Source organism: Pyrgilauda ruficollis, unplaced genomic scaffold, assembly GCF_017590135.1.
Source record: "Pyrgilauda ruficollis isolate IOZ18807 unplaced genomic scaffold, ASM1759013v1 scaffold14, whole genome shotgun sequence".
NCBI classification, from domain to species: domain Eukaryota; kingdom Metazoa; phylum Chordata; class Aves; order Passeriformes; family Passeridae; genus Pyrgilauda; species Pyrgilauda ruficollis.
In genome coordinates this window covers 4,958,881-4,984,854 of record NW_024512543.1, presented here as the reverse complement: position 1 = coordinate 4,984,854, position 25,974 = coordinate 4,958,881, and the positions used below count along the sequence as shown (strand labels likewise).

Genomic DNA, 25,974 nt, shown 5'->3' with positions numbered 1-25,974 from the left:
AAAGGGCCAGAAAGAGGCTCTGGAGCCTTTAACTCCTGGCTGTTGATGAAGAGTTTCTTCTTCTTTGGTTAGAGTCCATCAGTTCTGGGGTACCAGTCTGTACCTTAGCAGTGTTGAAGTGTGTGCGTGGAGAGAGTGTTCATGTGGTTCTGAGTAATTTTACCTGCTTGGTGGGAAGTAATGCAGTCCTGCAACTTTGAGAATGACTAAGCGTAGAAGGTAGGTTTTTGTTTCCAATTTCTAATTCTTTGTGGCCACAGTGACATGAACTTCCACTTTCCAGAATGAACATGCATGGTGACTAACCTGCACAGCATAATTACAACAATTCTTGGACACTGGCCATTGCTGCAAACCTAATATGTAGTAAGAATTCAGCCAGCAGTGCGTAGAAAACAGCAGTTCAGCTACAGCCTGTAATGAAGGACTGTAACAGCAAAGTTGCATGATGAAAGAGGGTAGTGGTGGTGGGTTTTGTTTGGATTTTTTTCCTACCTTGACTCAGGTCCTTAGAACTTCCTCATCCTTCCAACTTGCTTAGATGTGTGTCTCTAGATGTGAAGCCTTTTGGCCTCCTATGCATCTGCTTTAACAGAGAACAGCAGACACTGTGAGGTCAGAGCAGTAGCAAGGGACCTGACTCTTACACAAAGTAGCTAGATTTCTAAGCTAATTTTCAAGGCTCTTTTTAAACAATACTTCATCTTTGGATGGTCTATCCATTTCTAATGGTAAAAATACATACACAGTTTTGTGATAGCACTCTCTCATAAGAAAGAATAATATAATGATTTCTTGTGTGGATATGAAGTCCTTCCCTTTCTCCCTTTATTATTCTTAAGCTTCATAGGCATGGAGGAAATTGCAGGATAACTAAGGAGTAATAAAAGGATAGGTGTGCTGGATGTGATTTCTTAGCCTGGGTGATAATATGTTATTGAACTATAGCTACAGTCATGGTCTGTTCAGAAGCTTAATTAGATCTGTTACCCACAGACATCACAGTAAGTCAGCGTGGCACTGCTACTTCTCCATAGAGTTTGAAAATTTATGAGGATAAAACCTGTGGCAGTGAGGTAAAGGTTCCTTTGCTGCCATTATGTCAGGAAACCACATGGGGAGGGAAAAGAAGGGGTAAGAGGAGAGGAAGTCCCTGGGAAGTCTGAGTCATGTAGCAGCTGTCTTTGTAAGAAGGAGGAAATGTGTGAAATCCAGGCTCAGAGAGTGGAAGAAGGCACCCATACTTATTTTCTAAAGTATTATTTTCTTCAGCTCCTGGTGTTTCTGTTGGAAAAATAGTATAGTCTCTTGGTACATGAATTGGGTCAGTATGCACAGTATTTTTTGTAGGTGTGCAAAGCGTTCTTTTCTGTAGTAGTCCTAACACATCTGTTTTCATTCTGTTTTCAGCTCTATCTCATTGGAGGATCTTTTGGACTCCGTGAATTTGCTCAGATAAGATACGATGTTCACGAACTACATGGCAAGGTAGTTTAATTTATTTTCTTTGCTTTTCATTTCCTTATGCCAACATGCTGCTTTCTAAAGAATTGATAGGACAAGCAAACTTGGTGTAGGGGAGTTGCCTTTCACTGCTTGGCCCTGAGCTACAGCTGGGTCTCTCACAGGCAGTAGGCAGAGCAGGTGATGATAAAGGGTGATGATGATGAATCCTTTGCCATCCGTGAAAAAATCAACATAAATAATAGAAACGTTTTGTTCATTTGGTTGATTCTAAGTGGCAATTCTGAATCCTGAGAAGGAAGTGCAGTGTGTCAGAAGGAGGTTATTATGAGGGTACTGTATCCAATTTAGACTAAGAAAACTGATATTTTAAAGGGTTCGGTTTTCAAACAATCCTTGGCATTGAGCATATAATGTTAGATGGTTTCCAGGGCTTGGCTGTGCATTGACTGAGACAAGCAGGTACCTTTGACAATGTGCTACATCCTGTTCTTTAAGCCTTGTGAAGGAAACAGGAGCTAGTCTCTACCCATTGTGTCAGAATATCCTGTATATAAGAAGCCTTTTTTAAAATGAGCCTGAAACCTTCTTTCTGAGGGAAAAAGCATGTTTACTAGTGCTAATTATCCCTCAAAGTTCAAAATTGCATATGAAATGATCTGAAAGGAGTGTGTCAGTTTAGCAGAAAGTTATATTGGCTTGCTTTCCTTGGTTTGGTAATATGCAGGTTTGCTATTGCAATGCAGAGGGTCTTTCTGGTCTCTCTGGTTTCTCAGAGCCTCTGCAGGTTGCAGGTTGCACAAAGCTGTTTTAAAGACTCTATGCAATTTTATAGAAGAAAAAAAAGTTGTGCAGGACTCTGGATACTGTGGCTTTCAACTGTGGTGAATTTGAGATCCTCAGCTGTTGAGAGTCAGGAGGAAAAAATCCTTTGTTTTGTCTTAGACACTTGTGGACCATGTGAAATGACTTTAGTTATTCCTCATGGTTCTCTGTGTTGCATACCTTGTTATGACCTTCCATGCAGCCTGTAGCCCACTCCTGCTCAGAACTGAGTATGACAGAACCTGTAGATCAGGGAGAGTAATCTTACAAACCTTTTCTCTAGTGCTGTCTTCTAGCACTAGAGAAGAGTGCTTTTTTTCTATAATTTCTAGCCTTTTAGGACCAATTGGAACCTTTTAAGTTTTTCTCCAACCAGATGGGGGATCACAATGGAGCAAGAATTTGCCTGTTGTGTTTCTTTTAGTTTGTGGGTCAGATTCATACTCAGTGTATTGCATTTGACCCCCATGATCTGCACTGTGATAGCAACTCAGGGAAAAACACTGTTAATAGTTGTGCTAATTCAGGACTACATGACTCTTTCTCCCAGCATTTATAATCAAGGGAAGCATTACTGAGTTTGTCAGTAGTACATGAAAGCTCTGAGTGGAAGCTATTTCAACCTGGAGTTCTTAAACTCTGAAAAGCTAAAAGAGGACTTCTGGTTTAGGCTCTAGCCAGTATTACTTAAGTCTGCAGCATCACTTTTGTGTTTTCTTTTTCTTATCCATGCAGTTTTATTCAGAAGTAGATGACATTGAAGTAAAGAACAGTGCAGTATTGGCTCAGAACTAGCAACACCAATTTTGGGCTTGTTTGTAGACGGACAAATCAAAGCAATGTGTTTCATTCATTTGTGCTTCTATGTCCATAAAAACAGAGCTGAAAGCCACTCTAATTCACTAAATAAGACAGCCAGTGAGACTTGAATGTATTTTAATGGATAAAAAAAATCGAGTTTAAAATGTACGTGGAACTCAGGAAAAGAACGTTAATATGAGTAATTTAAAAGTGCTGTTAAAATCCTGATGCTTTTCTCTTGTAACAGAGTTGTGGTATTGTAAATCCTTATCAGAACAGGGACAGATGGACTAGTGCTCTTATTGTGGGGTTGGATGCAAAAATGCAATAAGCAATAAAAGAAATAAGATTTTGTTTTGTTACAGCTTCTCCTTCAGAATAATAAAAATATGTAATTAAATAATAGTTTCAATACAAGGAGCTCAGAAGACTTTCAGAGAATTTAAATGAATTAAGCTTCATAGTCCTACTGCCAGAAAAGGTAGGATTATTATTTACATTTTACTGCTCAAAAAATGGAGGTTGCACAAATCCTAAAGCAGGCTAGGATTCATAACACCCAAGTGCCTGTCTTTTTTGATTATTTTTTAAGGATGCGCAAACTCCAGTATGTCACCTTCTGTAAGCATGATTCCTGAATGTTTTCTTGCTAATTCAACTGCTAAAAAGACAAAACTTAAATAATCCTTTTGTGGTCAATCTCTAATGCATTTCAGATGCTAAACTATGATCCTTTGCCTTGAAAAGTACCCATTCTTTTCCTTTTTCCTTTTCCTCACTCTTAACTTCACACTGTGCTTCGAGGGAAATCACATTAGTAAGCAACTTCTCAGTCAAGGGTGATATTCAAAGGCAGCACTGCAGTGGAACTGCTGCTGTGTAGTCTGTGTTTCAGTGACTGAGGGGCTAGCTTCCACTTTGGGTTCTTGTGCCTTAATGAAAAAAGCTGCATTAGTAATAAAGACTATGTCACTGATGACAGACTGATTTTTGAAGAACATTCCCTGATAAAGGTATTAAAATTCAAGAGAAGATGGTGGTTTGGACTTTTGAGGGAGTATGATTTGGTTGTGGTGCATTGGGCTGGGGTAGCATTAGGTTGGGAGGGAGACAGAGCCCACAGCTACAGTAGGTGGAGTGGGGCTGAGAAGGGGCTGCAAAAGGAGTTGTGTCCTCTTGTTCATTTGGGCTGTGTTTTAGGATCTTGGACTGCAGCTCAGTCAATGCAGAAGGTAGAGAGACAGAGCCTAGAGCTGCAGCTGAAGAGGGCCTATTAGTATCTAAAGAGCAGATAGTTCATCCATTTAGTTCATCTTTGAGTATCAGGACCTCAGATATGGCCATCTCTTGCAAAAGCAAAAAACCATTTTGGCTACACTTTTATCTTCTCAGAATACCTAGATCAGTCATATTCCCTCAGCACAATGAATGCCCTGCATTTAAAGGAAGCTTACTGAGGCTCTTACTGATGTAATGCTTGTTTATGCTACTCAGAATTCTCCTGAAACTAATTGAGGATTTCTCCATTATCTGTTGTTGCCAAAATGTCCATTAATGGAGAAATCATTAGGTTAGGTAATTGTTCACTTTCTGGGAAGAATTTATGCAAATCAAAATTGGTTACAGAAAACGAGGTATGCTTATGGGAAAACCATGTGGAATTAACAGAGAAGAAATTAGTAGGTTTGTACGAGCATTGTTCCAGATGCCTTAATTCATAAATGGAAGACTGGGCTCTTTCATTGTCTTTCTTCCTGTGTATGTAATTGGAAATGTTTATTTAATTTATATTTTTTTACTGAAAATGTAATTTCTATTAAATATACAGAAAACATTTTTTCAACTACATATCAATAAATTATTTTTATATACTGTGCACCCATTGTTGTCATTCCAGGTGTTGTATAGACTTGCTGATTCAGATTTAGTTTTGGATATAAGAATCTTGGAACATGGGGTGTGGTCTGTACTGCTGGCTAATAGCTACTGTAGAGAATTGAAGGGAAGTGATATATTAACTACCTGGAATTATGCTTTCCTCCCATGAGCAAATCATTTAGAGTAAGAGAGTTTTTAAGCTCTAAATTGACTCTGTCGAAGAAGTATCATTGCAAGGCAGGTTTTCAGACTTTTGGGATAGGATAGGACTGAATGAGCTCCTCCAGGGTAATGTGTAGCAGAAGCACATCTAAGAAAGCTGGAATCTCTATGCCATTTTGTTAGGAAACAAAACATCAATTAGTCTTTGAAGTCTGCAAATGTTTCCTGCTGTGGGTTATGTACAATAGTGTCGCATACTTATCTCTTTACAAGCTATGAAGATCCTGTTCACTTTTCTTTTGTTCTGTGCAAAGTGAGTGCACCCCAAAAGTAGAATGCTAAGAAATAATACTCATGTTTTCTGTCTTAGTGAGGTAGAAAGTGGAGGCAGTAAAGAGTCAAAATAAGAGAATTTCAATTTCTCCTCTAGGAGTTTTCCCCTCATACTGGTTGTTGTGCATTTAAATGTGTATGACTGTTGCATTTTGTGTTCCAGGAGTTAAAATCCAGATGAAAATGAAGGTTCGTGACCTGTTCTTTCACCATTCTCTATAAACAATGAGCCTGTAAACCCAGAAAGGGCATGAAAAGAATGGTGGTGGTGCATGGAAGCATACTCAGTAAGCGCACTAGGAGTGTAAAGCCTGCTTTATGCAGACTGGAGATTGCCTTTAACATTTCTTAGCTAGTGTTTTTGACCAGTTGACTGGCATGTAGCTACCCATGAGGTATGGCTTATTGACACCTCTAGAGTGTTATTGTTGCCATTGTGAATCTTCATTTATTGTATATTTGCTCTGTCTTAAGGTACTAGTCCAAGATACTATGTAACTGTGAGGATCTCGACTTTCATTTTACAATCCTGGACTTGAATTGAGAAAAAGAGCACATGTGTGTAGAAGATTATTCTGGAAACCTTGCTGTCCTTTGAAAAATGAAAGAGAAAAGAAAGTTAATATGATCATTTGTGGCAGTCTGACTTTTCTGGTTTACAGCAGGTCTCATAGTGGGGCTTGATAGTGGTGGAAGCATGTTGTCTGGTTGGTTATACTCAGAATTACTTAGAATATTGCTAGTTGGTCCCTAGTGCTGTTCTTTAACATTGTGTCTTTAATCTCATGAGTGGCGTCAGGAGACCCTCAGCAGCATGTGATTTAAATAACACCCACTGCTCTCACTGGAAATTTTATATCCATCTTGTTCAGCTTCTCTTTTAGCTGCCTCCTGCACCACAGAGCTCCTCTCTGCCTATCTCACTTAGTCTGTAGAATATAGGTAATTAATGCTGCTCCACTTTACACAGGAAATAGGAAAGTTAATTAATTCAAATATAAGGAATTATTTAAATTCATATGAGTATTAAAAATTTTCCTCAGGTGAGATCCATTACTTCAAGTGTTCTCGGTCAGTGTAAAATAACTAGGAAGAAACAGGAGCAGAGAGCTGACAGGTTTCCATGAGATTTTGTCAAGCAAGAACACATCAGACATTTGCCTCAGGAAAGTGTAGGAAATCAGTCCAGCATTTTCTCGTTGTTATAAGTGTATAGTTAAGAGGTGGTATCTGCCTATTGGACTGCTTTTGTGTTGCTGTCAAAACATTGCTCTGTTCACACATGTACTGCAATGAGTTTCACACTGTTGAGTCCAATGGTTGCAAATGCAGCAGCACAGTGTTTAAATGAGGTTCAGCATCCACCCAAAAAGGGAATACATCTGCAAGTGACTGGACAAGGCTGTGCCTTGTTGCTGGCTGGCACATTCCTATTGCTGTCCTTATGTAAACTGCCTCAGGTATGTCTGTGGGAGTTGCACATATGGGCATGTCCTGGAGTAGTGCAGTAGAAACTGTTGATTATTGCTTCCATTTTACTTGCCTATAAAGTCCATCTGGACAGGATTTCTGTGCCCCAGGAAAAGTTTGGTTTGTTTCTTTAGTTTGTTTGTTTCAAAAAAAATAAACATTAGAGAATAAAATGTAATTTCAATGTTTGGTGTAATGTTAGTATGGTTTATGAATAATGTTGTGTTTCTATATGTTGCATCATTTTTTCCTTTAAATAATATGTTTCATATAAGGTGAAAATTCTAAAACAAAATCACTGAATGTGTCTATAGTGTTTAAAATTACACAAATCATATTATTTATTTTTACTTAGATTTGTGGAATGTCAGTGGATGGTCTCCATCACAACACATACTGTAAGCTACTAGATGAGTCTGGTTTACTGCAAACTGACTTGTTTATCTTATTTGAGGACCTGCTTCTGTGTTAAAACCCAGTATTTGCTCTATTTGAAAAACTACCAAAGATGCTAAGAATTTAACTGAAATAGGTAGCAAGCTGAAAAAATGTGTTTTTAATTTTCTTCCACAAACTTTTCTATTGACTGAAAACTGCAAGATATACTTACTGCAATTCTTAGTGCATAAGCATCCGTGTTTGAAGTCCTGTTACACTGTGGTGTTCCCCAAGATCCTCAGTCTGACCAAAACTTAATGGACTTCACCATTTCAAGGAGTAACGTGGATAGGACAAGCCACTGTGATTGGACTGGACTGGCAAAGTCCACAGTGTTCTAATAACAATTAGTGGACTTGACTGCTACTGGATTGTCCCATGCCTTATGTGTTCTGCAGTCTTTTTGCTTTATTTTATTCCAAATGGATTTAGATGGATTAAGACTCGTCCTCTAGGCTTCCTGGTGTGCAAACACCCCCTACCAATACTAAGGTCAATTTAAATTACCACTGTTAATACTCAAAAGACTCTAAATGGGTTCTTTGTATTATTAAAGATAAGGAAGTGAAATTTCAGCACCTGCTCAGCTAAATCTGAATGTATGTTTGTGGTGCTGTGCACTATGTCAGGGTTTCATCTTGCTCATTTTTCCATTGCCTTAAGTGAAATGCCTAGTTTGAAATTGCTATCCAGGTAGTCAGAAAAGTTTGAGAGAAAATGCCACAACATGGGTTTCATTCAGTTTTAAAGTAGATATTTAAGAAATATGTTGTCCTCTTTTGATGGATTGAAAAATAGAGATTTAACTTGAAATTTTATTATTATCCCATTGCAGTGAGACAATTACCTTCCTTAGTGAATGAGTGTGGTTATATTTTATTTGTGAATAACAGTGAACAGTGAACAACAGGTGACGTAAACCTCTATCTAACTTCAAGGTGCAGACAATTTATGGTTTTGTATATATCTTCAAGTGGGACTTAGTTTCTCAAGGAATGCCCTTGTACAGCTGACCGGAGGAAGAGCCTAAGTAGAGACTTTATGCTTCAAGTCAAAAGTATAGATGAATAAAATTTGGTGAGATGAAGCCTGCCCTAGATACTCTTTTGCTGGAGCTTCATTGGCAAACTATCAGATGTCTTGAAGGTAGAGGAACTCTTATTTACTGTTGTTTGTGCCTGAGGCATTCCTGTATTCTGGAGAATCTGATTCCATAGTTTGTCTTTAAAACATCCTGCTTGATTAAGTGCGAACAAAATCAGAATATTTTCATTTGGTGTTTGGTGGAATATTTTGGATGGGAAAGGTATCCTTTCTAAAACTGTCAGCCAAGGAATGTGGAATCATTTTAGCATCTGTCACTGAACTTGGCAGAATAATCAAGTCTTCTCATCTAGCATTTTAGCATTTATTTATTTATAACTACATCTTTGTGTGTTTAATTGGTTTCAACAAGCTGATTACATAAGCGCAGCATGGCAAGGAATTGATGTTGGTGACTATTGTTTTCTTCTTTTTCTTTTCCTTAAGCAGGTCAGGTTGGCCTGGGTCTCAAGTCTAATGATAAACTGGCTAATTTCTTTGTATAAGTAGATTTAGTTGATTTTCAAAGACTAAATGCATTACTGAGCTTGGTCCTCGGTCATCCAGAAATTAAGAAAATAATATACTGAAATGTTTGTGCTATAGAGAGTGTGAGAGGTATACATTTAGGATTGCTTATAGGTGGGAAAAAAGTCTTTGTCAGTCAGTTACCTTTATATCATGAAGCATGTTTTACTAAATTACAGCAGACCTTGCTTTCAGGCATGACCTGCTTAGTGGGAGGGGTTTGGAATTGTATATTTAGTCAGGCAGATTGGCTCCTTGTTGATGGCTAAACAGGTATCCTTACAGTGACTTTGTTTCTATTTGCCGGCAGAATTTGGAACTTGTTATGTTTTTTGATCATGGTTCAGAACTATCCAAGGTACTAATTTCAGTCCTGCCATGTGGCACAAAATGAAAGGGGTAGCAAGAGCTCTTCATACCCAGTATTGTGGTGGTACCAGGTGTTCACATGTCTTCTCTCTCAGTACAGTTCAGTCCAGAAGGGTTGTATGGAAATGAGCTCTTTATCGATGTTATTCTTGAAGATTTTGAGGTTCAGCTGTTAGTGTTCGGTTCAGGTTTTTGCACAGATTTCAGCAAAAGCTAATCCATTTTACTTGAGCTCAGATGACTTCTCTACATTGTCTGTGAAGAGCTGTCTGCTGAATTTGCTATGATACTAGACAGAGATGTGTGTTTCATTTTTTCAGACATCCTTTCAGTTTAGCATATAAACCACCATTTTCTGTAAAAGGCAAAACCAGAGTCAGCTCTGGGATTCAGTAAGATTTTTGTTGCCACATTCTGAGGCTGGCACTGTGTGTATACTTTTGAATGGTTTCCAGTGATTGGATCTGGCTAGACCAGGTGCTTATTGTCACCAAAGACAGCTTACAGCACTGTAGGATGACTTGGAGTTAAGATATTACGTCACATTATTGAGCCACTGTGTGATGAAATGTAATATACACTGCAATTACTAAGAGTTCTTTGTTGTAAACAGAAGCATTTTTTCCTTTTTTTACTTAATGGTGGTTCTGTTGTCAAATTTAGATTCAAATGAAGAGAAGGTTATTAACTGGAGAAACTCATTCTGCTGCCATTGCAAATGGAAGTAATTTCAATACATAAAAAGTTGATAGCTTTTAGATATTTACATTTTATATACTACCAAGAATTCTGTTTGGTTTATTTAAATCCTGTCAATTTGCCAAAATTAATTACTGGTATTTTTGCCTTGCAGTTGAAGTGATTACAAGTGTGTAACTTAGCTTCAGGCAGTTTTTAGCCAAAACATAATTTAATATCCAGCTGTTTTTCCCAGTGCCTCCCTCAAGCACCAGAAAACATCTAGCTTTCCAGACTCATCTTGAGAAGCCAGTAGCCATGATGTCAGCAGATCCCAGTCCCTAGGATTTTCTGGAGCTCTAGATCACTACCATCTCTACAGAGAATATGTTGAAAACCTTTTACCCAGGCATGTGTCCATTTTAAGTGCAATTTCTTCTAAATGGACCTTCCCTTTCTTCTCCTTTGTGTTTTGAGGCTTGAAGCCAAATGGTGCTGTTGCAAACTTCAGCTGTATGGCAATCTAAACAAGCAGAGCCCAAACTCAATTACAGAGTGCATCTAGGAATACAGGCTTTTTGGATACTGCTTAGAGAAGAGAGATGGCTTGTCTTATTAATATCTAAAATGTATGAATTAAAATATTTTGCCTTCATAATTCCTGCTGATTTTAGTGGAATTGTTTTGTTAATGTTGTATGTTAAGCCCTGAAAAGGAAAACCATTTGCTATTCATATTTTGAACTTAATTACACCAGATTTTACCATTGTAACTTTCTCTAAACTACCCATCAGAATGTCTGATCCTCTGACAGATAAACATGATATTTATTAAAAATAGTGGCAAAATGTCTTTCAAAAGAAAATAGTGTGTGATGTACAAGTGTGTTGCAAAGACTAGTTATTTAAAGTATAATGATTTGGGAAATTAAAAGCTTTTTGTAAGTACAAAGTATTAGAATACGATTTTTCTTTTTACTATAAAACTTCACTAGATGTCAGTGTGGAAAGTATTTTCCCTTAAATGCAATGGGAACTGTAGAATAAGAAGTGTTAATTTCTTCAACACATGCAGATTTTAAGATGACAGTTATTAGAATTTGGTGGTCATTTATTTGTAGAAATGCATTTTCAGAGCACTGAAAACAATTTTGATGAGTTCACACTGGATCCTAAAAATTGTTTCTGTTCAAAAAGACATAAAAATCGAAGTTTTTTTTCATTACTCAATAAATTTCTGTAAAAAAACAGATATGTACTGTAAATGAAAATGATGTTTTAAAACATACCTCAAACCACTTTTAGGGTTAAAAACAGACTTTCTGGTTGTATATTTTTGTTTATATTTTGTTGCATATTCTTGTTTATTTTCCATGAGAAAAAATGTTGATGTATATTTTCTTGCTGTTGGTTTCTGGCAACTGGAGTTGTTCGTTTAGGGGTAGCAGGGGGTAGCAAGCATGGTTCAAGATAGGGCTTAGGCACTAGCTTACAGTTAGAGAAGAAAAAAAAAGCATTTATATTTATAGATGTTTAACTCTGATTAGGGAAAGCATTCCTAATCTCTTAGTGTGCTTGTGCATTGTTTTAACTGTGTTGTGTTTTTATATCATGTTTGAAGGATCAGACTATCTCTGTTCCTACATGAGAAGGTTGATTCTTTAGAGTTCTTTGGGAGCTGGTCTTTTTTTGAGCATTTTTTGGTGTTATGTCTTGAAGCTTCAGCACTTTTATTGAAGGTTTAGTCTCCTATGAGATAGACTTTTCCCTTTAAATTAATTCCTTTGTGTTTCTGAGCTGACACACCAAGTGAAAAATAATAGTTTGGATATGGCACGGTGCCTTTGGCTTCACTTTGGTTGAAGTGAGCTGCGGCCAGGAACAGTTTACAGGTGAGCCTAATTGAGCAGCAGTGAGCACCTGGACACAGGTGTTCCTGCTGGTGTACAGAACTAACGAGGACACCCTCTCCAGTCCTCTCCTGTCTGATAGCACAGCACTGAAAAGATTCAGAGGAGATGAGCACAGACTGCTTCCATGCTGCCTTCAGCTGCCAATTCACGATTTCTCTCTTGAAGTTACTTGCTTTGAACAGAAACTTAAGTGACCTTTGTGTTTTTCAGAGCTACTACAAAGAGATTGATTCTGTGCTAAGTTAGGATATGACTAAGGAAGCCTTAAAGGAAAAAAAAACCCTATAAACTATATTTACACTAGTTTTCCAGCTTGAACTTGCATAGTAGGTACACAACCATTAAAAAGGAATCTTCAAAAAATATGACCAAAAAATTGACTTTGCTGGAGTTGCATCCCGAGCTGCATTTTGGATTGTTTCTAGCTGTTAAGTATATTCTATTTAAAGGCAAAAGGGTGTTGTTTTTTTTTTTTCCTAAATACTGGCATCACAAATTTACACCATTTTTTTTATACCAAAAGGAACATTTTTTGTACTGAATTTTACTGTCAAATTAAATTTATGCTAGCACACTCAGAGCCAAGGTTTACAGCACAAATTTGGTATAAATCATATAAATAAATGTGCAACTGAAAATCAAACTGGATGTGAAAGCATACCAAAATTAATTAAATTATGACAACTTCCTGCTCAGAACTGAAAATTCTAGAGTCCTTGTTAGTTTTATTGACCTTATATGGGAGAAGTCTAGATATGCTTAAATGTTTGTTGAAGCATGGGATAGTTTGGCCATCATATTAACCTTTAATTGCATTTTCCATGACATTATCACATAAAAAGTCTGGTCCAGAGTTTGGGATTGTAGGCCCTTTTTTGATCAATCTGTAAGCAAGTGCAAGGTTTGGATTTTGAGAGATCACTGATGCACCGTGTACTGTAAGTCTGGGAGCTGCTGCTGTAACAACAATTTATATTTCTCCTTTGGAAATGTCTGCATCGATTTCTGTCAGAGGCTGGTTGGAATGGTTTTTTTTGTTTAGCTGTCTGTATTCTGTGCAGATCATAGCAAAAAGTCAAAGGACACAAAGCTAGGGTTTACATCTAGTCTCAGCTGTGTCCCCGCTGTTTGTAAGTATTCCCATCCAGTCAATATTCTTGGATGGTATCCTGTGCAGTATAGAATCACAGAGTCATGGAGTTGTTTGGGTTGGAGGGGACCTTAAAGATCACCTAGTTTCAGCCCTTGCCATGGGCAGGGGCACCTTCTTCTGGACCAGACTGCTCAAAGAAAGCTCCATCCAACCTGCCTTCAAGCAATTACAGGGATGGGGCATCCACAGCTTCTCTGGCAACCTGTTCCAGTGCCTCACCACGCGCACAGGGAAGAAGGTGGCCCTATATAAGTGGTTTTGTGTATTAAATATTTAAGTAATGTAATTGAAGGATTGTTGTGAATGAAGTTGCACAAAAATGGTATGTTTTGCCTTGCCCTTCTCTGTTACCTAAGACTGTATGCCAAAGAGCTTGGCATAAGTACAACCCTTGTTGTACCTTACAACCTCTACAAGTTTTGTTCCTTTAATTTCTTAAGTAGAACAGCACTCAGCTTGGCTGTAGTTTACACTGCATTTCCTGAGTCCTGGGATTTATCCTCTCCTGTCTACTGCTTCTCACTCTGCTCATAAACCACAACTTAGAATATTTATGACACAGATTTCTGTAGCAATTTATGGGAGTCCTCTCAAGGAAGATTAAAGTTGACTGAGCCACTCAAGATTGCTGATTTTCCATTTAGAGGAGTTAGGCATATGATAAATGTTTTCAAAGAAGATACACTGTGGGAGAGCTGGAATTGGTGATTATGGTTTACTCTTAAGTTTAAAAAATGGGTGGGAAGAACAAATTGAAAAATTTCATTTAAACAGTAATTTTGTGGACTCTCTGTACTGTGGATACTGCAAGAAAATTGTGTCCCATCTATTCATGCTGGGAAGGACAGATGGAAAAATGAAAATCTCCATCCTAATTCATGTTCATTAAATTCAGGCCACTGTTTTCTCCCATTTCCAAAGCTGAAATCTTTTTCAGTGGGATATTATTTTGTGGAGGACAGGGTCAGAACAGAAACTCATGTTTTAGTAAAAAAAAACAAACTAGTTTTAGGATAGAAATATCTTTTACCGTTTTTCTGGAAATGCTTGCTAGAGGGAAGGTTCTGTAAAACTTTGGCATGATACATTTGGTCAGTACATACCAGGACACAAGTACACAGTGTGCTGCACTGACTGGTGTGAGAGGAGGCTGCTAAAAGCACAATCCTCTTCTCATGGTGTGGCTGTCTCCTGACAGTTTCCTTGTATAGTAACTGAACCCATCATTTTAGAAGATGTAATATATTCAAGTCTTGGTTTGCTCTAAAGCCCATGGCCACAAATAGTACCTGGACAAATAAACAGTAATGTTTATAGCAGAGAGAGGCTGCTTGTGAAGATGGACTGTTTGAGTTACGGATCCAGCCATATGTGTTCTGTGGGCAGTTGGGATGTTACCCTGAAAATGAGAATGTGAGTCAACTTGGTGGTCCTCTCTGAATGCTCAACAGGAGTGACCCTGATATTCTGCTTTGTATTCCTGTGTTTAACAGAACCATATAATAATTTGGGTTGGAAGAAACTTTCAAAAGTCTTTTAGTCCAACAGTCCTGCAAGGAGCATGGAGATTTTCAAGCAGATCTGATTGCTCAGAGCCCCATCCAGGCTGACCTTGAATGTTCCCAGGGATGGGGCATTCACCACCTCTCTAGGCAACCTGGGCCAGTGTCTCACCATGCTCATTATAGAAAGCTTATTTCTTACACCTGGTCTAAATCTACCCTCTTTTATTTTAAAACTGTCAGCCCTTGTCCTGTTGTTACACACTTCAGTAAAAAGTTTGTCTTTCTTGTTGGCCCCCCTTACTGGAAGGCCACAATCAGGTTTCCCTAAAGCCTTCTCTTCCCCAGAATGAGCAAACCAAGTGTGTTTAGCCTGTCCTCATACAGAGAGGTGTTCCATGCTTCTAAACTTCCAAATGGGTAGTGATGGTATTCTTTGGCTTCCCTTGTGGAAGAGCTATCCTTTCCTTATCCTGGAGCTAAAGTTAGTGACATTCACAAATTTCTGAGTTCCTCTCTACCAGTATTATTTGTTTCTGAGCCAAAATGAACTGTGGTCAATGAGTATCAATAGAAAATTGTTAGTGGAGAATTTTTTTAGGTTTATAACTGTACCAAAAATATTTGTGTCACATACGAAAAATCCTCTTTACTGACATGAGTGTATGTTTTTCACAGGGTGCTGCAGGAGTCCCTGGTTTGGCAGGGGCTGCAAGAACCAGTTATTCCTGCTTTGCTATGTAATGATGCCTCTTGTCTGCACCCCAAGGTGCACCATTTTTAACACCTAGAAATGCTGTCCAGGTTCTAATTGAAAAACTGAAACATGAGCCTTAAAATGAGAAGTATCAGCCTCATTTCAAAAGTTTCTAGTTACTTACAGCCTCAAAGAGCTGCCTACTAAGATTTCTAAGAATGTTTCTGTGCTTAACCTCTATTACTTTTAGTTGTTAAGAATCTTTTTAAAGTCTGTTTCTTTGGGAACCTTTTGAAGTTAAGTAAGGGTAAATCTGAAGGAATGGTGGGAGTGTGAAATGGGACAAAATTGTAATTTGAAACCTGGATTCTTAAACTTTTTCTGAGATTTTTCTATATTGCACTTGCCCTTGCCCTTTCAGTTGATGTAATATGAGATAAGCCTGTATAATGCAAAATATGGAGAATGTTTTATTCATTTTTGCTGCAAGTGCTAAAAAGGAAAAAAAAAAAGCACCCCAGAAAAAGAAAATAAGTAAAGCCTTTAAAAATTGTATTTATAGTATTGGTTTCAAAGCCTTGCAGGCAGCATCTCATGAAGGTTGTCTAAATACTTGCATCAAGTATTTCAGTAGTCTTTCAGTAAGAATTTAATGTGAAGTTATGCTGTAATTATACATGCACACATCTTTGAATTCTTAAACTCTGAATTTTAATGGATCTTAGAGGAGCAGCTGAGATTTTGCCGAAAAAGAAGAGTTCTCTAGTCTAAAGGAATGCCTTTTCTGTTCCTCCCTGCCCCCTAAATAGTGGTGGAGAGGGCACTGTCAGGCTGTTACAGCATTTGGGCTTTGTCTGCTGCCATCATCATATTTACTAATACAGATTTGTATCCATAATTTAGCTGAAGATCTCTTTGCCAGTGCATAGCTGAACACTTCTAACTCATTTGGCAGTATGTGTTGGCATAGCAGTCATCATGGAAGCAAAATGTATGTTTGTATTTGGATCTTGTGGCAGATGTGTAATACAACAGAGCTACTGCTTTGGCATGGGCACTTTCCTGGCTCTACCCCCATTTGAAGTGTTCCCTGGTTATGATCTGTGATTGTGGCTGATATTGATGTTTATCTGCCTTTTCAGAATGAAAATAGCATCATTCTCTTTTCCACTTTTTTTTTTGTTTTGTTTGTTTTTCTTTTGGTGTTTCAAAGATAGCACAGCATCATACAAGCACAGTGGAAACAAAACTTTATAATACACTTTTTCTCAACTTCTGTATGGGTTCCTAAAACAATTTGTAACCCATCTATCTCATTTGGTAGCTGAAAAGCTGGGGTTTGCAGTCAGGGCATTAGAAAGTGCAGGTGACTGAATTGCTGTGCAGTCTCAAGTATGTTTAAATTATTCTGTGTGAGTAAGTATGTATGTCAGGGACAAAAATTATAGAAGAGGAAATATATACTTGCTCCTCTTTTTTACTTTCTTTTGGTAGAACTTGGGGCAAAAGAATGAGTTTTGCAGAGTGAGCTTAAGGTGCGTATGTAGTTTGCCCTCAAAACAGGGTTTAACTTGTCTTTTTGGCTAACTTAATTTCCCAAATAAAATTTGTGCTTCCGAAGAAGCAGCACTCTGTTCATTTTGCATTTACAGGGATTTTTTTAAACAGAAATTTCAACTAGGCTCCTTCATTTCTGCCTTTTTGTTAATATTAATGTTACACCATCGAATTGGAATGCTGTGTCTCAGTTTTAGTTGTCTTTGTGAAGGCAGAGCAGAATGAAGACAGGAGAAAGTCTGAAGACAGACAGGGCTGGAAGGAAGGAGAAGCAGCAGTAGCTTAACTGATTGTTTGCCTTTGCCTTACACAAATGTGGCCATGCAAACACCACACATTGAACAAACACACTAAAAACTGATAAAATAAAACTTGGTAATGGGATATTGAACTGTCTTTGTAAGTTAAATTCTGGCTGTATTTAATTAAGTAAAAATGATGTTTCAACCATGGTACTTTGCCTTATTATTAAATGAAGGGAAAATGTAGGATGAAATAAAACTGTTGCTGCCTTACTTACTGGAGCTTTTCTTTCCCCTTGTCCATATGTGTATTTTGAGAACACAAAGCATAACAAATAGTGTTTGCACTTAGTTCTGAATACAGTGAGGTCCACGATCACTCTTCTCTCTGTGAAAGCAAGCTTCAAAGCCTGCCTGGCTGCCCAGAGACTTTGCATTTCTGCACATGTGATGGATGGCTTCGTTGCTCTAATAAAGCATGGCTGTTGTTGGAGGTTGTGGTCACAGGAGAAATGCAATCCATCTTTAATGAGGGGCAGTTCTACAGAGGCCTTGGATGCCAAGACAGAGATGGAGCATTTCATTTTTCATTTGATGTAGAGGGCCAGTGCAGAGACACTATCTTGTTCTATAATTTTTTTTTTTTAATTACTGAGAAGGTGGGAGCTGTATCCGGTAGAAACATTAACCACTCCAGATATTTTGGCTTAGGTCCCAAGTGTAATGAATCTGGAGGTTGCAAATGTGTGTATTTCTATGGCCGGATCGCTGATGAGGTAGGGAAATCAAACCTCTGGCCATGCACAGATGGTGTTAGACTTGCCTGTCTGAGCATCCATCCTTAGGAACTGAGGTCTCACAGGCTGCATGCTAACTAGCAGACAGTGCCTGTAATCAAGGGGAACATTATGGCCAAGGGAAATTCTTCAGAGCAATTCCCATCAATTCACATAGTGAATGTGTCTTTTGAGTGCCTCTGATAAGCAGGAACTCCTGTTAGGGGAGAATCTGAAGGTGGATCTTTTCATTGGTCAGGCAAATTCTGTTACATGTATGCCCTGCTCTTTGTTTTCTAAATACTTGCAGATGTTGGACATCGGTTGTGATGAGGGTTACTGGGCCCTTTTCGTTCAGATCAAGAAGCAGCAAATTAAGAGTAGCAGCTTTTCTTCACTGCATTAGTTGTAGTTGGAATAGTGTACGAGGCATGTAGAACTACACACGTTACCAGTCTCCTTGCACATTTAGTTTGGTTTTTAAGCTCTAAAAATGAGATCGTTCTATCATGGTGAATTTATTTGGTATTTTAATTATATTGCCTAAAAACTGTGTCTGAATACTGTGTATATGGCTGTTTGAGAAGAAGGTAAAATGCTTTCTCTAAGCATGAAGAATGCTAATTATCTTTTTCCCCTTAGCTTCTGCTCTTAGACCTGTGGGAGACAGACGTTATTTAGCAAAGGGAGGGATGAACATCACTTCTTCCAGGCTCATAAGTTAAAACGTGAAATGTGTCTGCTGTGGTTCATTGACATGTCTGTTCTTAGATTTGTTCTTTCAATAATCATCTCTGAAAGGTGGCAGGAAACACCAGCACTGTCAGTACAGAATCAAAACTAGGAGAGAGCTGTGTATTCACAAGAAAATTGGAAATTCAACTCATGCTTAGACTTTGAAAACCAAGATATATTGTATACCTGTTCCCTGAACTCATCATTCAGGAGTATAATATATTCTATCATCCCAATTGTATCTTTCTTATGCTTGTTTCATTTATTTAAGCGTTGTTTAGTTTAACAGTTTTTAACAAAACAGGTACAGATTTAAGTATCTAAGGTAATGCTGGTGCTGGACTATAGTTAAAAATGTGTTTTCCTTTGGAATTTAATAATTTGGCAATTGACCTGTTTCTTTTCAGACAGATTCTTGTGCTGTATTCATCATCCTGGTATTGGAACAAATGGCACATAAACTCTTTTAGAGGAGAGGAGGGTTTGCATGTACCAATATTGAGTTTATTTGAGGTTAATATTTCTTTAAAAATATATTCTTGGAAGCAAACATTTTTGCTGTATTTTTATTTGTCTTTCAGGTTGATCCAGCTTTGAAAGAAAAATTAAAACAGAATCCTGTGACATTGGAATCTGAATATGAGGTAAAATAAATTTGTTGCCTGGGGCCCATAACCTTGGCTACCCTTGATTACCCTGGCCGCTGGTGGGTCGTATCTGTCCCTAACTAAAATTAGATCAACCATCTGCCTTTGACTCACTGATGTCCAATAAAAACAAGGTTTTATGCAAAGAAAGGTTTTTGAACACGTAGTGCTTCTTTCTGAACACAGCTTTACTTTGATTTCCAGGCGTCAAGTACAGTGGTACAAATAAATTCACTATTTCTGTGGTTAACCTGGTCTATAAATGTAGAGTTGATGTTGGCCTTAGAGGGAGTGTGTGTGAATGTAAGTCAGCACTTCTACTGCATGAGCTTGGATGATTAGACGAAATTACAGAACAATGTGCACAATGTACTTTATGTTATTTCTTGCTTCTGAAATTTATGTGTATCTTTGAAACAACTGTCATTCCTTTTACATGGTTTCAGAAAATTTTATAGAAAAATAGTTCACTCTTCCATCAACACAGCATTTTCTTCAAATATTACTGAGTTCTAAAATGTCTGTTTTAACTAGTTCAGTATCCAGTCTCATGAATTTTCAGGCCTACAAAAAGCCATGTTAGAAAAACTGAATAAAAAACCTCCCTGTTATCAGAAACAAAGAATATAGCTATTTAAGATTATTCTTAATGTTTTAAAATTAATTGACTCAAGTGTCCAACTAACACTTCATTTATCTCTGTGGCTTTTATTCTGAGCACAGATTTTTGTTTTCTTCCCATACCGCATTTCTGTCACAAGCCTTTGAAGATCTCCATGGCACCCATTGCTCTCATACTTAGCTGTCCAAATGGCAGTACCTGATCTTGATAATAAAATTTTACTATTCTATTACTCTTTTGTAATTTGTCTGAAATAACAATAAAACTTTCTTTTTGTACATTCACAGACCTAATTTCACAAAATATTTGCTAATTTTTACCATTATTGCAAATAGTTTCGGGCTCTCCCCCGCTATAAAGAATTGTGATTTCTGGTGCAGGGAATAACAAGTGGAAAGTTCCAATGGAGACTCAAAACTTACAAATCCATTAAGTTCTGATTGCTTCTGGGATTACTGTCTCTCAGTTTCCATTCAATATATTGTAAGGCTGCTCTGATTTATTTATGTGGAAGAAAAAATAAAAAGAACCACAAGCAGTAAAAAGAACCACATCTCAAACTCAATATCTAACCTCAAAATCAACAGATCTGTATTCAGATATACCATACGCTTTCTTCAGAAGATGAGTAAATAGGTTAAGGATAATATTTACATAGCCATAATTTCATTATCTTTATGGATAAATCAATGCTAATAAAATACATCTGGCATAACAATATATTACAAGCCTTCTTAGGTAATGAGACTCTTTTCTGATGGACAGAAATGACAGAAGCAATCTTATTTTTTCTTAATCTAAACTGTGGAGAATTCCCAGACTGAAAGTCTTCCAGAGTAGTGCTTGGGTGTTATAGAGGGCAGATCAGTTCAACAAAACAAATGGATTTGCATAATGAAAATAGATTTGGATTATTGTTTTGAAATCTAATATCAATATATACTTTATTCTGGGCACCAGCTTGCAAGCACATTTAAATTTCTTGCTTCAGTGAAACTTGTGAAACTACCAGCAGTCATGCACACAGTTTGCAGGCTCCACGCTAAGTGTGTGACAACATTAAGTCACTGTTACCTCTGTATTCTGGTGGATAAAATCTAACCAATCACCCCTTTACAGCTGACATTTAGGAGAGTAGTTTTCTGTGGACCCCATCTTTTCCAGACTAGAGGGGTTTGGGTGGACGTTTTTCTCCTTTCTTTATTTTTGACTTGTCCAAAATACAGCTGTTAGGAACACCTTCTAATTCAATATATAGGTCACATTGAAGGATTACACTGGTGGCTGTTACTAAATGTGGTGTGATAAGAGATCAAGGGCAGTTTAAAAAAAAAATGCTGTTTCGATATGTAAAGCCTTATTTTACAATATTATTAGCATTATATCTGCAGCTGTTACTGAGGATACCATGCCAGCTCTTTTGAAGCGTGGTTGCCTGAAAAATGCAAATGTCCTTTGGCCCTCCCCAAGACTTTTAAAAATATCTTACTGTCCTTACAGAAATGTGCATATTGAATTCATACTGAATTCTTCTAGAATGTCATGATTTCTTCTATAAGCATACAGATATGCCAATATTTCAAACATGTTGAAGGCTGCATTTTGTCTCTGATGTGGTGTTCATGATGAAGTAAAAAGATATAATCACAGACCTAATTTATTGTGAGGAAATTAACATGAAGACATTTTCTTACCTTCTCATTTACTAAATTATATCTTCTCAAACTATAAAATGTTTAATTCATACAGGAATGTTTCTGGTCAGGATACTATTTTGAGGAAGGAAGAATTTACATGTGAATTCATACTGCATTTCTTGTATCTCAGATTTGTTAATAATGGCATTTATCTTGTGTCTTGGGCCATGCCAGAGGAGCAAGCTACCTTTGCATATACTCTCCATTGTTTATGCATTCCTCTCACACACTTTTGTGTCCTCATATGACCAGTTAGTCCCTGCTGCTCCCCTTTGCCTAATAAATCACAGCTCTGTCCACTAGTGATGCTGGTACTAATGTGAATGTAGTTCTGCTGCTGAGCTGGGCCTTGTAGAACACACTGTAAAAGATGTTGAGTGTTTGACCTGTGACAAAAGCCTGAGTATTTTATTTGAAAGGACAAAGATTTGTTTGAAAAAGGGAGATAAAAAACCTGATTAATATGATGAGTGAAAACCATTCTTGTGGTTGTTTAACAGTCACAGTACATTCCTCTTCATGTGTTTAATTCAGTCTCAAAATAGCATTCCTTATTCTAGCACTTGATTTCTGTACTTCTGTGAAATTAATGGTCTAATAAACACTAAAAAATCTGGCCTCAGTTACATCAGACCCTAAAATATAGAATTGTTGTTAAGGGGTTTTCTAGCAAATAAAAGCTTCTTTAAGAATTTACTAACACTTTGCTGTGGAAAAAAAATCATTTAAGTTTGACTCAAATATGTGATATTCAGTGGGAATCAATAGCAATTGAAAGTAGAGGAAAAAATATTCCAATAAATAAAAACGTGAAGGATTGCTATGGAAACAGTAAATGAGTTAGTCATAAAGCAGGGAAGACTGATAAAAGATGCTAAGGGCATCAGAGCTGTCTGATAAGTAATCTGACAAGGATAGGGGTAAGAGGATGGTGTTGCTGCAAACCAAGAATAAAATAATCAGGATGTAAAATAATGAGTAACCATGTTGGCAAAGTAGCAACATTCATAAATGTATCTGTATTTTTTTAGAGAAAAAGGTCCTTTGTATATGAATCAGATGTGCTTCCAAATCCCTTAATAATCAAACAAGATGTTAAATACCTACTAGACTCTGCTGGTTTACAGCTATATTCTAAGAATGGGCTTGGAAGACTTCAGTGGCTGCTGAAAATTTCAGTCTGGGAATGATGGTTCTCTGGGAATCATCACTAGGCAGGAAGGTGATAATATTAAAAGAGTTCTGGGAAATTTGGCACATACAGGCACTTTTGGGTACTTTTTTCAGTGATGTGGAAGAAATTATGAAATCATTGCTAATGTGCCAGTGATAAAATATTGCAATAGTATAACTATGGCAAAGCAGGGAGGGAGAGCTGTTCATATTACTTGCTAACATGGGCCTGTTAAAAGTGCTAAGTACCTTTTAGAGTAACCAAAGTTATTTATTTAAAAAACTGAAAATGCAGGCTAGGGTGGACTGCGTTCTGAAAAGCAGCAACTCTGGAAAAGATTTAGGAGTCGGTGAATAAATAATTCAGCTTGATCTTCTAGTGTGATCTTGTGGCACAAAAGCTAATTCAGTGTATGAATATGAACAGGAATGGTAGATATAGGAACAGGTGATTGTACTTCTGAGTGTGGCACTGATGAGGCTGGGACTGAAATTCTGGTTCTCCTTTAGGTATCTGGGTTTTGAACAGGGCTTTAAGAACAGATTGCAGAACAGGCTGACTGTACTAACTTAGAGCTCTAAAAATTCCTTAAAAGAAAGTTAAAGAGTTAAATAATATTAAAGGTACTGAGAAGAATGGTGTTTTCATATAAATATTTCCATAGGAAGAAGGTGATAGCAATTGAACATTTTTTACTGCAGAAAATATAGTAAAATTAGAAGTAAGATCTGTTCTTAATAGCTGGGAACATCATTTGAACACAACAGCAAGAAAAATGAGTCTTCTATGTTTCAGAATATCAAAACTGTAAAACTTTACAAAGTTTTCCTTCAACTGGTTGCAAGGATGGCATAATTGACATAATGGTCAAATAGTCTGCAAATGGTCAGACTAGAGAATGCTGCTTTCTTGACTTAGAGTATGAATGTTGGGAAGGTTTCGTTCCTAATAATTTGATAAATCACAAAAAGTCAACAATAGCTCTGGACAGAAGTGTTTTAATTGTTTGTCCTGAGAATTACAGCAAAAGATTTGTAATTGCAGTATTAAAATGTATATTGAGGACAGTTGAAAATATAAAAGTAGGTGTAAAAAGGAGAGGTGTTTTGGGAATATAACCTATATATTTACTGTCTTAAAAGAAGAATTTGATTAAGCTCTTCTGAAAAAGACTCAGGCCACTTATTGCTCATTTGACATAACTTCAGGGATTGTGGTGCCAGCAGAATGGATGAAACTTTTTTTTCAGGGGGTGACAGTGTAGTAACGCAGTAATTGCATCCAAGTGTGTGGACAACAGGAGTGCTCCAGAAAGAAATTCCTGGATGCCAGTCATTGATATCTGCAAGTGTCTTGTTGCTGTCATTATCAGTTCCAGAGGATTACTGATTTTGTTGCTGTTCAAGAATTAACAGATTAGTGTACTGAACTGATTTGCTTCAATGTCTGTGAAGATATTGGTGGCTAAATGCCTTGAGCTGTTTGAGAGCTGACGGAGATGTTGGGAAAATATCCCTCCTTAGTGACTGTCATGACAATAAATAGGTTTAGATAAATGAAGAGCTTGAGATACTTTTTTTCTTCTTTTAATCACTCTGTTCCTTCCATGCATTCTTCTTTCTTGGTGCATTATCCAGCCTAGCCATTAGATTCCAACTGCCCTCCAGGTTGTGTCTGGGACAAGCTCAGTTTCTTGCATTTCAGTTTATTCACGTGTGAAATGTTCTTTTATGTTTTTATTTCCTTGTGACTCTTCTCTACAAAACACTGTGTTGAAGTACAAAGTTCTGTTATTTTATCATCAATAGAAACTGCCATGGGAAAGGATTTTAATTCAAATAGTTTGTGTTAGGCATTTTATTCTGAGTGAATGTACAGTCCATAGCCAACCTATAGTTTTGACCTTGTCTTCTTGACATCTCAGTAGTTTCCTGTACCGTAGTTCAATGTGTTCAAACTTCAAACTATCTTCATAGTTTTTCATAGAGAAATACAAGAAGGTGGAATTTTGTGATGGGTATGTCACAGGAAGAATTCTGGTGGAAAAGTCTCTTGCAGGAAGAAAGCCTCCAGAGTAAAGTTCATAGGGTGTCACTTTTTACTGGTGCTATTTCTGGAATGCATCTCTATTTAATAGTCCTGTAAATTCTTTTGTGGTCATTTCTTAGCACAGGATTTTTCCTTAACTGAGAGCTGTTTCTTTCATATATGTTGCATTTGCACTTTCCTTATCCAATAAGAAGACACTGATGTCTAATGGACAACAAGGTGAGTGATTATCAGTCAGATTATCAGTCAGACAGCAAACATGGTTGGGAGTGTTGCAAATTATCTCTTCTCATCACCCTTTCTCCTCTCTCCAAAAGAGAATCCTTAGTATCAACTTGCATTCCATGTGTGTTTTCTTGGTTTTTAATGCCACATGAATTGACCACCTCTTACCATGCTAGGGCCAGCACTGTGTGTTGTCTCAATCACAAAAAACCCCAAAAGTTTGAGTAGGGCAAGTTGTATGCACACATCATGGCTGAATCCTTTAATTTCTTGTGTTAAGGAATGCTGATAGCTTCTGCGAGGCAGCCAGTATGGGGAACTTGTGCAGCTGGCTAGGTGAAAATGTTAAACCTTGCTAATGGTCCTCCAGTGGGGAATTGTTGGATCTTTGGTATGAAATATCTCTGAAGTAACTTTAGTGTAGTGTGTGGGAATTCAGCTACACAGCTGAGGCTGTGTATTTTATCTCATTGTCTTCTTCTGAAGACTATACAGCAGAACAGATAATTTTGAGGGAAGTTCTTGTCTCAGCAACCAGGCAAAGTAGCTTTTTGCAAGACTCCTGTTTGTTTCTCTTAGATTTTTTTTCTCTGTTTTCAGCCAATTTCAAAAACACTATCCTGGAGTATTTTGTGATTGCCAGTGTACTTCCAGATGATGTCCACGTGGACAATCAAGTCTAAATGTGAAATGCTTTAAAAAATTATTATACAATTCTTGCATGTTCTTTGCTTCTCAAATTATTGTTACCCATCATAATTTATTGCTCAAAAGTATACTATAAAAATGTACTCTGCTTTAGCAAGTTACTGTAAGAGAATGAGTTACTGCTTGTTCTAACAGGCTTACTGATCAAACAGAAAAATTATATGCAAGATTCTGGTGGAGGCTGACCATGGAGTTTGCACACTTGTTAGCTAAATAATCAAATTTCTAAAAATTGAATGAAGACTTTCC

General features: G+C 37.4%; 1 protein-coding gene across 1 annotated transcript in view; it reads left to right on the top strand.

Annotated features, from left to right (window-relative positions):
- The window catches only part of LOC121349448 (cytochrome c oxidase assembly protein COX16 homolog, mitochondrial), a 45,998-nt gene that overhangs the window by 10,913 nt on the left and 9,111 nt on the right, over positions 1 to 25,974 (top strand). The window contains exons 2-3 of the mRNA XM_041459888.1: positions 1,411 to 1,488; positions 19,185 to 19,247. Coding sequence (XP_041315822.1) covers positions 1,411 to 1,488; positions 19,185 to 19,247 — 141 coding nt within the window. The remainder of the gene's footprint in view (positions 1 to 1,410; positions 1,489 to 19,184; positions 19,248 to 25,974) is intronic.